The sequence below is a fragment of the Mus caroli genome, unplaced genomic scaffold (genome assembly GCF_978045245.1).
Source record: "Mus caroli unplaced genomic scaffold, Mus_caroli_1 scaffold_4, whole genome shotgun sequence".
Taxonomy (NCBI): Eukaryota; Metazoa; Chordata; class Mammalia; order Rodentia; family Muridae; genus Mus; species Mus caroli.
This window is the reverse complement of record NW_028227259.1, coordinates 154744607-154757001: the sequence shown is the minus strand read 5'-3', so window position 1 is coordinate 154757001 and position 12395 is coordinate 154744607. Positions and strand designations below refer to the sequence as shown.

Sequence of the window (12395 nt, the reverse complement as noted above, 5' to 3'; positions counted from 1 at the left end):
CTGTTTCTGTTGTCCCCTTCTAGTCAGTTGTCTGGGCCTTGTCTCTGGCTCTGATCATTCACTGTGGAAGGGAGGAAAACTAGTCTTTATGTGCAAAATTAAGGTTGTTCACTAAATCATCCAAAAGGACCAAACACTGTCCCTTAGCACCATCTTTCAGGAGTGTTGCCCTTTGGACAATGAGTCACGTTGCCATCTCTAGAGCTCATGATTGAGAACTATGCAGTTGAGCTACAGAAAGAGAAAGCTCTCACGGTGGTCTGAGTAACTCACAGTTCTTACATTCCTGACTATTCTTGGAGGCATGCATCTCACGGGCCACAGGTTGGACACGCCCAGCAGCATCAAGTGTTCTGTTCACTTATGAAGAGCTATGCACTTCTAGTGTGAGTGATGAGAATTCTGTTTCTCTCCGGGTGGCATAGCCTGTCACACTATGCATCATAGGGTGGGTAGCATACTGGCTGCAGTGCCATATGCTGTAACACATTACCAGTCACTGTGACCACCAAACAACACCTCACAAACACCAAAAGAGTGGCATGGCCTCTGGTTTAGGGTCACTGCTAGCCGGACAATCCCATTCCAAATATATCGCCAAATACTGGGCTCAAGTGCTCATTAGTGAGTACTGCGTATAACATGCTGGAACACCTTGATTGCCAGTCTTTTGGTCTACATAGCCCCATCATTAAAACCACATAAACACCTGCCATACTGAGGCTCTTGCAGCCACTTATCTTCCAAATCTGAAGTATTCTAAAGTCTGTTACATTCTAAGAAAACTGCTGCTGAGGTTCTAAACAGGACTTTGATTAATTCATCAATTCCTTTAAAATATCACAAAATATAAGTTACCTATTCTGTACACACAGAATATTGTCTTTAATATAAATATTTGGTTTTCGTAGGTTGTTGCTGATGAAAGGAGTGTGTGCACGTGCACTTTAACTTCCTCAGTGTGTCCTAATGTCAGTGAGACAGACTTTAACATCTTATTAAAAGTGATTGTAAATATGGTACAAAGTACACAGGCACTCTTACACTAATGAATTTTGCACAGTAATGTTTTAGAGTGTGCTAATACTATACAAAAAACTGTTAAGCATTTTGTTTGTTCTCTATATTTCAGAGGAAGAGTTTTGAAGAAAAGTGGATACAGGTTTGACAAAACCAAACAGAAGAGAAACGGGACAAGAAAGAAAAGGCGCAACGGTTTTAGTGAGAACTCACTGGAAACCTTAGGTCACCTTGCGCCTGGAGGTCAGGGTCCATCTCAGAGGCAAGGAGAAGGCACAGACGAGGTCAAGAGAGAGCCATGGCGTCCCTTAACTGGTGGTCTACAGAATGAAGCCGCAGACTGTGGAAATGGCCGTGAAGAGCAAAGTTGGCAAGACAGAAAGATCTTAAACAGTTTCCAAAACACTGTGTCTACAGTTGAGTTGGACCACACACCTAGGAACTGCTCCCCCAAGGAGGAGAAAGAGGAGAGGGGCTCATTTCCAACTTTACCATCGGTACCACCTGCCTCTCGTCATACAAGCACCCAGCATCTTTCCTGTGCAGTGAGGGATGGCTGCTTAGGCGTGAGGGTGGGACAGCATCTGAGGAATAGACATAACTCAGCCTTAGACTCCCAGGGCGCATTTGCTAAAGCCCGGGGCTCCTTTATGGAGAAGATAGAGGTGAAGGATAAAAGTCTCCCAGATGAGTTCGCCGTGAATCATCAGCGTGGGACCAGAACGTCAGAGGAAGTTCTGAGAAAGGAACAAGGAGTCAAAAGCGATTGCTGGGCTTTTTTTACGGCTAGTGTGTGTGATGAAGACTCACAGCTCAGGTCTGAGAGTCAGCCATATTTGGGCAGTTGGCCAGAGGGACCTCATAAGTTTGTGTGTGAACAGAGACCCAAGAAAGCTAGGTCTCGCAGGCTGACCTGCCCCGATAGCGAGGAACAATTCGTTAAGTTGATTTCCACTTCTGAAGGAGCAACAGGCTCAGAAAGCGGCCCAGAAATACCGACGGAGAAGCTACTGACAGACTTGTCTCCTAAAGCTGAAACTATAGGTTTACCCAGAAACCCAGGAACAGATATCTCCAGCAGCCATGTCCCCCATCTGAACTCCCCGGAGCACCCCTTAGAACCAGTGAAGGGTACACAACCGGTGCAGAGGGAGATTTGCAATTTGCCACCAGACTCTAAGTTACTGGGACAGACTCATATCAACCCTGAAGATGAGGAGAAGTGTGACCTCTTAACAGAGAGTCATGGGCTGAACGCTTTTCCTCAGGGGAAGGGCATTTCTGATATAATCAATAAAGATGAGAGAAAGCAAGAAGTGGTGATCTTTGACCGTCGTCTGCCATGGTTTTACCTTGATAACCTTCTCTATGACTCTCCTCTAAGTATGACTGGGAAGTCTTGTTCTTATCGCCTGTCCTTTAACAGACTGGGGTGCGCTGTGTATTTTTATAAAAACCCTGTTCCTTCTCTCATGTTACATTACCTGTCTGCCTTTTGCATGGTATCTCTTAACAACAAAAGAACACTTTTGACTTTCAAATCTCAGAAAAGAGTGGATAGGACACTAACCGATGGCGGGTTCATTCCTTCAGAAGTTGTAAGTAGCCGGCCTGATACTGTTAGCTCTCTAAGGATTTCTTCTGATCGTCAGTTTTCAAACGAGAGCTTTGGCAGAAAGCTGAAGATGTGGGAAACCTGGGAGCTAGTGCAGTGTGGACTTGCTGAGGACAGCCAGGATGTAAGCAGGAATGTTCAGTCCTTCGGGCCACTAGCACAAGAGTTTGCCTTTCAGCCAGCCAAACTTTCGGGATCTCCTGGAGTTGCAATGGGTAAATTGTTTTTATTTATGAAAACTAAAAGTTCATGCTGAGCATGGTCGTGCACACCTTTAATCCCAGTGCTTGGGAGGCAGAGGCAGGTGGGTCTCTGTGAGGTTGGGGCCAGACTAGTCTTCAAAGCCATTTCCTAGAAAGCCAGGACTATTACACAAAGCAATCCAGTATTGAAACAAAACAAAACAAACAAAAGAAGATTCCAGTTTACTATATGCAAATTTTTTATGTCCTGGGTTCTCTCCTGTGTTAGTGACATCGTGTAGCTTTGATCTTATGGTTCACAGAAGCAGGGAAGGTGCAGGCCAGTAGTGAGCAGTGCTTGGCTTGTTAATGCTTTGCAAATGTCAGTGTCTATCTGGAGAGGCAGCACAGAAGTTAACAGCGCTGGCTGCTCTTGTCATGGACCTGGGTCTGGTTCCTGGCACCCACATGATGCCTCACAGGCATCTGCTAATCCAGTTCCAGGGGATCTGCCACCTTCTGGCTTCCCTGGGTACTTATTTCGTTTATGTATATATGTGTTTTGCTTGCGTGTATGTCTGTGCAGCATATGCATACCTGATGTCCATAGAGACCAGAAGATAAGGGTCAGATTTCTGGAACTGGAGTTACAGACAGTTATAAGCTACCACTAAGCCCAGGTCCTCTGGAAGAGCAGCCATTGCTCTCAACCGCCAAGCCATTTCTCCAGCCCCCTCATTGACATTTTTAAGAAAATACATCTATGCATCTTTTGACTTTGTACATTTCTCTTTGGCATACTGACCTTCTCCCAGTCACAGGTCTCAGCTGTGGCATCGTGAAGGAGGGAGAAGTAAACATTGAGAGATTGAAAACCATCTGAAACTGTTGTCTTGACTGTTCCAGGAGCCCTGAGGAGCCGGGAAGCCAGTGTTCTAATCCCTCTCGGGGCTTCCTAGTATGATGAGTTTGATGGGGTTCCTAGGTCCTGCACTGTCTTAGTGCTTAACTCCCCTCCTTGCCCACGTGGCTGGAAGGCTCCGATGCTTCAGACAGACTTCATCTCAGCAGCTCAGCCCCATGACTGGCTAAATCCCACAGCAAAGCCATCTCAATGCTTGGCCTCCTGGCCACATGTTTATGGCCTCTGAGGTCTCCAAATAATCAGATCTAGCTACTTGTTACGCTTGGCTGTGTTCCTGGATGTCCAACAACAAGACACCTGCCCAGACTTTAACAAAAGGGCAATTGTCTTCTATTATTGTTTTAACTCTTGATAATCTAGTTAAGCAAGTTGCCTCGCAGACCCTCCATGGTATTCACTTTTCCTCTTTGACCATATGCCATTTCTAAAAGGGAAATTCTTTGCTTTCGAGTTTCCTTCCAGCCACATTCCTCCTTCAACAAACACTACTTATGATCCACCTTTTCTTTCTGTTCTTTTTCTCTTCCTCTTTTAGAGACAGGGTCACAGGTTCTCTCTATGTAACCCTGGCTGGCCTGGAACTCTCTAGGTAGACCAGGCTGACCAGGAACTCACAGAGATCCACCTGCCTCTGCCTACAAAGGTTATAGCTGTAATCCACTTCCATATTGAAGGAACCCCAAGAGAGCCAGAACCCCACTCTCTAGTCAATAGTTCCTTTAGCAGTGCTAAACTTTATTCATGGAATATTGATAAGCCGGTCATTTATAGTTTTTATCTGCAGTGATTTTTAACTTGTATTAAAATCCTCCTCATTTATAAACAAGGCAAGCTATTGATGAATACATTGTTTCTTTTAAAACTCATCCTGAAGTTTAATTAATGTATACTTGATTATGGTTGATGATGATACTGTGTACGTAAGAGAGGAAGAAGTTTAGAATCTTTTACTCCAGGGCCTCTGTCCTTTCTCATGCTGATCTGAGGTGACAGTTGCTAATAGTTTTAAGTTAGGAACCCCTCTGATATGCTAATAAAAATCTGTGGACTTTCTCTCAGAAAGGGGGCACAAAATGACACAAACATTTTCTGTTTATGATTTCAGAATAGATCTTAGACCAAGATTCCGGTCTAAAATATCTTCAATTGTTTAAGTTTTATGCCTGTGACACTTTAATAATATATGTGTGTGTGTTGATGTTTGTGCATATGTTTATGCTTGTGGGAAAATCTGGTCTGATTGCATTTTACATACAAACATAATGAGGATTTTCGATGAGTCTGAACACTAATTGAGATCTGAAACAAAGCCCTCCTTAGCCATTCCTAGAAATCTCAAAATCAGACTTTAAGCATTGGAGTTCAGACAGCATGTTTACATAATTTTACACTCAGAGTAAAAATATGTGTGACCTTGGAATGAATTTTGTCCCCACCTCCTCTTATGTCCACAGAACCCTTGTTACTGGATGACCCACCACAGGATTCCCTTTGATACGGAAGTCACTCAAGATAATGCCTTTGCAATGGAAGATGTCAACAAAGGTATCTTTTTTAGGTTTCAGAGATTTCTTTTCAAAATAGTTATTTTTGTTATATTTAATTATTGTGTGTGTGCATATTATGTGTGTGCATATGTGTGTGGGTGCCCACAGAGGCTAGAGCTATCGCATCTCCCTGGAGTTGGAGTTACAGGCAGATGTAAGCTGCCTGACTGCCTGACTGAGGTGCCTCTAAGCACCTAGGCTCATTTACCAGGCCAAGGTCACCTGATAAGGCCAGGAAGCAAGCCAGGCTTGGGTTGGTGGGGCCACAGTAAGACCCAGGCTGTGATAGTTTTATTGAGAGCAATCCTACTTTTTATCTCTTTATCAGAAACAGAAGATGGTAGCAATTGTCAGGATCAATGCAGTTGCAGTTGCCAGGACACAGTGAAGTTTGCAAATTATACAGGGCACACAAGATTAATGCCTAAGACTGATTGGCCTTTCGAGCTCCCATGTTTCCTTGACTTCTGAGAACATACAGAGAAACACAAAGTGGCCTAATTGCTTCACTGCCTGAGGGAGTGGATCGGTTTCTCAGGAATGAGAAGACACATTGTGCCCCAGAAGCCACGGATTCTAACTGAAAAACTTATATGATACATGCCTCTCAAAGTAGCTAGGCCAAGCCAACTCCATGGTTCCTTGCAGGCGCTGAGAACCAGTCAGGGCTCTGCAAGAGCAGTGTGTATTCACAACTACTGAGCCGTCACTAGATAATACTTTTTTGTTTGTTTGTTTTTCGAAACAGGGTTTCTCTGTGTAGCCCTGTCCTGGAACTCACTCTGTAGACCAGGTTGGCCTCGAACTCAGAAATCCTCCTGCCTCTGCCTCCCAAGTGCTGGGATTAAAGGCATGCACCACCACGCCCGGCTGGCTTTTGTTTTTGATAGTTGGCTTGGTTTTAGATTAATTAATAGTGAAATAAATGAAGCTGGAGGCACCTGGGGGGCACATTTTGGAATTAGTAGTAAAATTTAACTTTAAAGACGAAATGTAGTGCCATTGCTTAAAGGTAGCAAGTATTTGTTATGTGCACCTTGGTTTTGTGTGTGAATCTTATGTACACGTTTTATAAGCTGTCCTTTTGTTTTGAAGATGAGGTCATCTACGTAGCCCTGTGTGACTTCAAATTTGTGGCCATATTCCTGCCTTCATCTCTCCTGTGCTGGGCTGATGCTCTCGGACCGCCATGTCCTGTGGTGTGGCTTACTTCTCCCCTGAGTCCTCGGGGAGTCTATGCTGTCATTCGTGCATACAGAGAGCAGCACTTACAGTGCTCAGACTGACCTCTATGGTCGTGATGTTTCTTTTGATATTTGAGGAATGCCTGCGCAGGAGAATTAACCATTATTTTGTGTATCTCAATTATTATTTCTAGAAAAGGCAGAAAAGTCTTGGTTAAAAATGAAAAATCCCTTGACCTGTAAGTACCTCTCGCCGCAGAGACCTCGATATGGTCAGGAGGAAATGAGTGTTGGCATTGCCTGGTTGTAATAGCGCAGATGTATTGCAGTTGAAGAGTTGTTACTATAGCAACCCTGTCTGTGCGACTGCATGTTCAATTCTTTTCTTCAGTCTCTTTCTGTGACCTACAACAAAGCTTGGATTGTTGCTCCCAAGATTTATTCCCCATTCCATTAGTTAGAATGCATTTCAGAGCATTCTGACAACAGTACAAGAGAGGATACACACACACACACACACACACACACACACACACACTGGTGTGTGACCAGAGCAAGGAATTAGGGCTGTAGTTTCCATGTAAATATGTATGTTAACAGATGCTCTAAGAAAAGAGGCAGCATGGATAGACACGGGGTCAAATACTTGACACAGAGAGTGACATTAAACACATGTGTTGCGATGCCAGTGCATTCGTGTCTGCACTTGGTAAGAGTAAAACACACATGTGCTTGCATGTTTTCTAAATGTTTTCCTCTTGCCCCCGCTTCTGCTGGGAGACAGAGCACTGTGTGCTGGGGAGGAGTTTAGAGGTCTGGAGAGACTGCTAGAACGAGATGAGTGTGCTAAGAGACTGTGAGAGCTCTGGAGGAAGGGATGAAAGCTCTCATTTTGTTCCCAGTGCATGAGTGGTGTCATCTTAGACCTTGCTCTCTGTGCCGAGGGAAAGCAGTGAGCCCTTTCCTGTGTTGTATACAGCAGTCTCTGTTAAGACGTGTGTCCCTTCTCCCCTGTGAGGGGCCCTGCAGACACTGAGCTACCATACAAGGAAGATGCAGCCAGCTTGACTTGACTTAGCTGTGGCCAATCCGAGAGTCCCTTCTCTGTGGTGCTGGTGCGGATTTGTGTCAAGGACAGGCTCTGCAAGTGCTTTTGGTTTTGAAGTCGCTCCTCTGCTCCTCCGTTCTGTTCTAACTGTTCTCCATGGCACTGGCCTCACCAACAGCCTCGCTCTAAATCTTCATCTGAGCGTCTCTCGAGGTCTGTAGCCATATGTGTATTCACTACAGTCATCTGGAGAAAGAGCCTTCCGGTTTGGGTTGTCACTGCATGCTGACAAGTAGGTTTTAAAGGGCAAACAGAAATACAGGAAGAGGCAATTATAAGGAGAACCTGCTGGGCTGTAGAAGTCCCATGGTGGTTTCTGCCTATCTCACAGTACTCAGCATCGGTTGCCATGTGCTGACAGCCACAGGCCTCTATAGATGCTGAGGTAGGCCAAGGATGTGTTCCTACACGCCTGTTCTGGAGGTGCTGCCTGCTGTGTGACCTGAAAGAATTAATCTCCTCACAGCCTCGATTTTCTTAACTGTAAAACATAAGTAGATAATATCACTTTAGTAACAGGTACTTGGACTAGTGCCTGAGAATTCACGGCTTTAGTGGGGGTTTATCTCATCCTTTTACACCTTGGGGACCAAGGCCTGCTGCAGCACAAAACTGTGGCTGTCCTGGAAGAGGGAAAGATTGAGCCAGGAAACCTGCTTACAGATTTGCATACATTCCTGTGGTGGTCCTTTTAAACATCTGTACTACTAAGAGCTGTACCCCTCCGGGGCTGAGAAGAGAGCAGAGGTGAGATGCGCACAGAACCGGACAGAATGGACTGAAGGGACAGCACAGGCCGGAGATGCTGGGGCATAGCATGACCAGGGCAGCAAAGGGGACCCATTGTGTCTGGGCATGTCTGGGTGTGTGCTTGCCTGCAGTGAAGATCTCTGTTTCCTTTCCTACTGCTGAGAAGTCCCTGGGAAAAGCCAGGGAGCCCAGTGCTGACCCTCAGAGGCCCTCCCACCACACTCCCGCTGGACACCCACCCTCACTGGCCTGGATAATCCCTCCAGTTGTTGCTCCTGATAAGTTGTGTCAATAAAAAGGAAAGGAAAGAAAACTCGGCAAGCAGCAAAAGTGTGAACACAGCCACTGCCTGATGCCAAGAGCTGTTGCAGCTTCGACCTGCAGAGGAAAGAGAGGCATGGACAGCCCCGTAATAGCTCTGAGATTGTGTTAGTAACCCTTATGCAAGCATTGATCTGTGGCTACAGCTCTAGGATTTGAAGTCCCCAAAGGCTCTAAAATCCAAGTATTGTTCTGTTTATTCAGTTTTTTTAATGGTGGTGAAATATACAATAAAGCCATTGCCTTAGCTATTCTTTGAAAAGTGTTCATTTATGTTATTGTACGTGTGTATGCATGAGTTAGTGCATGAAGGAGCTTGTGGGGACCAGCAAAGGCACCAGATAGATGCTCTGGAATTGGAGTTACGGACAGTTGTGAGCCACAGTGCAGATACAGGGAACCAACACCAAGAGCAGTGACTGCTCCCAGACTTCTCTGCAGCCCCACTGTCGGCTCCTCTCGAGTGTATTTTAGTTCATTCATAACACAGCAGCGGTCATGACCACCCAACCTCAGGGCTGCTCTCAGTCTATGACACCCCCCTCCCCGTCCCCGTCCAACCTAATCTAGCCTAAACCTGGCTCCCTAACCTGGCCTTCACCCCGGCACCCACTGTCACTTTTGAATTAAGCCTGACCTTAATATTAATTTGTCACCAAGACTGACCTGGACAGACAGGACATGGCTTTTCTTTGTTATTTACTCACTCGGCGTGTAGTTTTCCTGTACTTATACACCTCACTGCAGACATGGTGTTTTCCTTACTGTGCCCCTCCTCCACTCAGAATAGAAAGCAATAGTTGTCCTTGTACTATATATCAACAAACAAGTGTTTTCAGAGTTCTCAGACTATCTGACCTCCAGGAATTTGGTCAGAGATCACAGAAACTACAATATAATTAATTGGCAGTTACTATTAGTATTTTGTCCTATTTTGATATAGTTTTACTTAAATTTTTTTTAAAAAAGTTTGAAGAAATATGAGTAACTGTTCAGTTCCTCACAGCTCAGTGCAGGCTTTTGCTTAACTCCTAACATGCTGCCTTCAGTAAAGGTCCTTCCTTTGCAACCCGCTTGGCTGACCGGAGCAGGTGTGTGTGTGTGTGTGTGTGTGTGTGTGTGTGTGTGTGTGTGTGAGTGTGTGGTGGTGGTGGTAGTGGGGTTCTATTGTTGGGGGACTCGGGCTTTCCCTGCATAGCCACACCCCCAACCCTCAGAGCAGGGGTGGAGAGGTGGTTGGGAGGAGTCGGGGAACTTCCTGTGCAAGGACACCTCCAGTCCTCACCTCTGTTTCCTAACTGGACTCTGAACTCCCCTCAGTCTAAGCTCCACCCACAGCTCCACACCTTCCAGTGCCGGAATGTCCTGGGTATGTTGGATGAATTGTGCTTTTTGGCTCTCTGTCATTTAGGGCACTTTTGATCAAATCAATCCGCATTTGACCCTTTGCTGTCTAGTTTCTAGAATCCCGTTGCTATGAGCCCCTCCGTAGCTTATGCTTAAAGTGATAACGACAAAACAGCCGGGGCTTCTGGAGAAACCCCAAAGTAGCTTCCTTTGTACTCGAGTGAGGTTTCAAGGAAGAGCAGAAGTTACAAGCTTGCCTTCAACCTGCCATCTATAGTAGGTTTACCACGTTCTTCAGATGGCCCAATGTCTCCTCCGTGTTTACCCTGTGCAGGTTGAGTGTGTGTTGCTGGACTGGAGGTCTTCAGCCACGGTTTGTGGCCTGCACTTGTCTTCTTGCACTCAAGTCCCGAAAGGCCGAGAAAACCAAAGCCAGTATCACAGGATTCTGGCAGCACAGATCAGCCCCACGCTAGGGGAGCTCACGTGTTCTCCTTTCCTTCCTTGTTCCCTTCCCCCAGTCTTGTTTTGAGATAAGGGTTTAAGTTCCCCAGGCAGTCTTTGAACTTTCAGAGCTCCTGCCTGGGTCTCCCAAGTAGCTAAGACTAAACATGCTTAATTTAATGTAAAGCAGCCCTGAGGTTCCCTAACCTCAACCTGCCTCCCACAGCTTCCCTCAGGCATCTAGAAGAGGGCCGAGTGAGGCAGAGTTAGGAGGATCGGCAGATAGACAGCCAGGGAGGAGACTGGCATCTGGAAAATTCTTTCTTTGGTGCCTTAAACAGCAAAATGTGTGCCTTTTTTATGTTAGAAGCCACTCCGCCATAGCCGTGCCTAGGGATAGTATTGGAAATATTTAACAGCGGGCATACTGAGGGCAGTCACCAATTTGGACCATCCTTATGATTTAATAATGCTTACTGACTCCCTGGCCACAAGGCTTAGGCTGGGTTCTAGAATGCTGCAATTTTCTATACTTTTCTCTACATTTATCACCTTCTCATTTCCAGAAAGACGCTCTGGGAAAACGGGTTAGGTCTACTCTTCTCCATGGTATCTTCATAAAACGTGTGCAGTCACACCAAGTTTCCTTGCACCTATGGCGAACATCACGTGCAGTCCTTACCTCTGGGGAGAAGTCTGACAGCAGGGGAATGACATATTGTGCCAGGGATGTGCTTTAAATGATGGAATGCATGCTGTAGAGCTGAGTTTGGTCCCTCGAACCTCATACGCCCACGAATGAGGGGGGTGGGGCTTGTTGGCGTAGGGGTGGGGCTTGTTGGCATAGGGGTGGGGCTTGTTGGCGTAGGGGTGGGGCATGTTGGAGTGGGGGTAAGGCCAGGTAGGACATTCTTATCAGGCTTGTGCAGAGGATGTGTCTGCCCAGCTTCTCTTTTGCACTGTGCTTTTTGTTTCTCCACATCTTATTGAAATGTAACATTTAGAAAAACATCATTTCCCCCAAATGGTTTATCAGATGATTTTTTTTTCCCTCTTCCTCTTCTGTTCCGTCGAGCCTGAGTCGCACAGGCTGCCCAGGCTGCCCTGGCTGCCCTGGGCTTCTGTGCTTAAGAGATGTTTTAGATTTGCCCTCCCCTGCTCCCAAGTAGCTCCCAAGCGTTAGCACACTGCACCTGGCTTCCTTTTGTCCTCTCCATCAAAGTGATCACACAATGCGGCATTCACTGTTTCTCATGCTGGACCATGCAGTGTACATTTTTATTTTGTTTTTCTTTTGTTTGTTTGAGACATGGTCTCTCTGCATAGCCTTGGCTGTCCTGGAACTCACTTATGTAGACCAGGATGGCTTCAAGAACTCACAGAGAACTGCCTGTCCAAGTCTCCCAAGAGCTGGGATTAAAGGTATATGCTACCATGCCTGGCTTATATTTTCTTAAGTCTTCATTTGTGTGTGTGTGTGTGTGAATGTGTGTGTATGTGTGTGTGTTTTAGTGTATGCATGCCACACACAGAAAGGCTTTGGGTCCTGTTGCTAAAATTTCTTCCCTCAGGGAGACATAAGCAACATCTTTATTCCTTTTCTTCCCGGCCGAACAACAAACTGAGACATGATTCCACCAGAGGTCACTCTGGAGAAGCAGTGAGTTTATTAGGCTTTCTTACACAGCATAGATGGGTGATTACCTTCTAGGGCATGAGTGGTTCTCACCCGAAAGGCCACACCAGAAAGTCTTCACCCAGCAGGGACAGATGAGGGCCTTCCCATTGCTGCATAGATGGAGCCCCTTGTCCCCAGACTGGAGCCCCTTGTCCCCAGACTGCATGTTGTTAGGACAGAGTTACATTCAACAGGCAGAAAGGAGCTGAGGGTCCAGTGGCTCTCCTCATCAACCAGCCCGGCTTGGATTTGTGCAAGCCAAACCAGCTGAATA

General features: G+C 46.0%; 1 protein-coding gene across 6 annotated transcripts in view; it reads left to right on the top strand.

Annotated features, from left to right (window-relative positions):
* The window catches only part of LOC110295159 (uncharacterized), an 89570-nt gene that overhangs the window by 55600 nt on the left and 21575 nt on the right, over positions 1-12395 (top strand). For 2 of the 6 annotated variants that reach the window (XM_085837478.1, XM_085837479.1), the window contains 3 exons: positions 1133-2850; positions 5197-5287; positions 5762-8883. In XM_085837478.1, the coding sequence (XP_085693604.1) occupies positions 1133-2850; positions 5197-5237 (1759 nt within the window). In that variant the 3' untranslated portion in view covers positions 5238-5287; positions 5762-8883. Of the gene's footprint in view, positions 1-1132; positions 2851-5196; positions 5288-5761; positions 8884-12395 lie in introns of those variants that run through there. The other 4 variants (XM_085837480.1, XM_085837476.1, XM_021163634.3 and 1 more) reach the window with 4 other exon arrangements.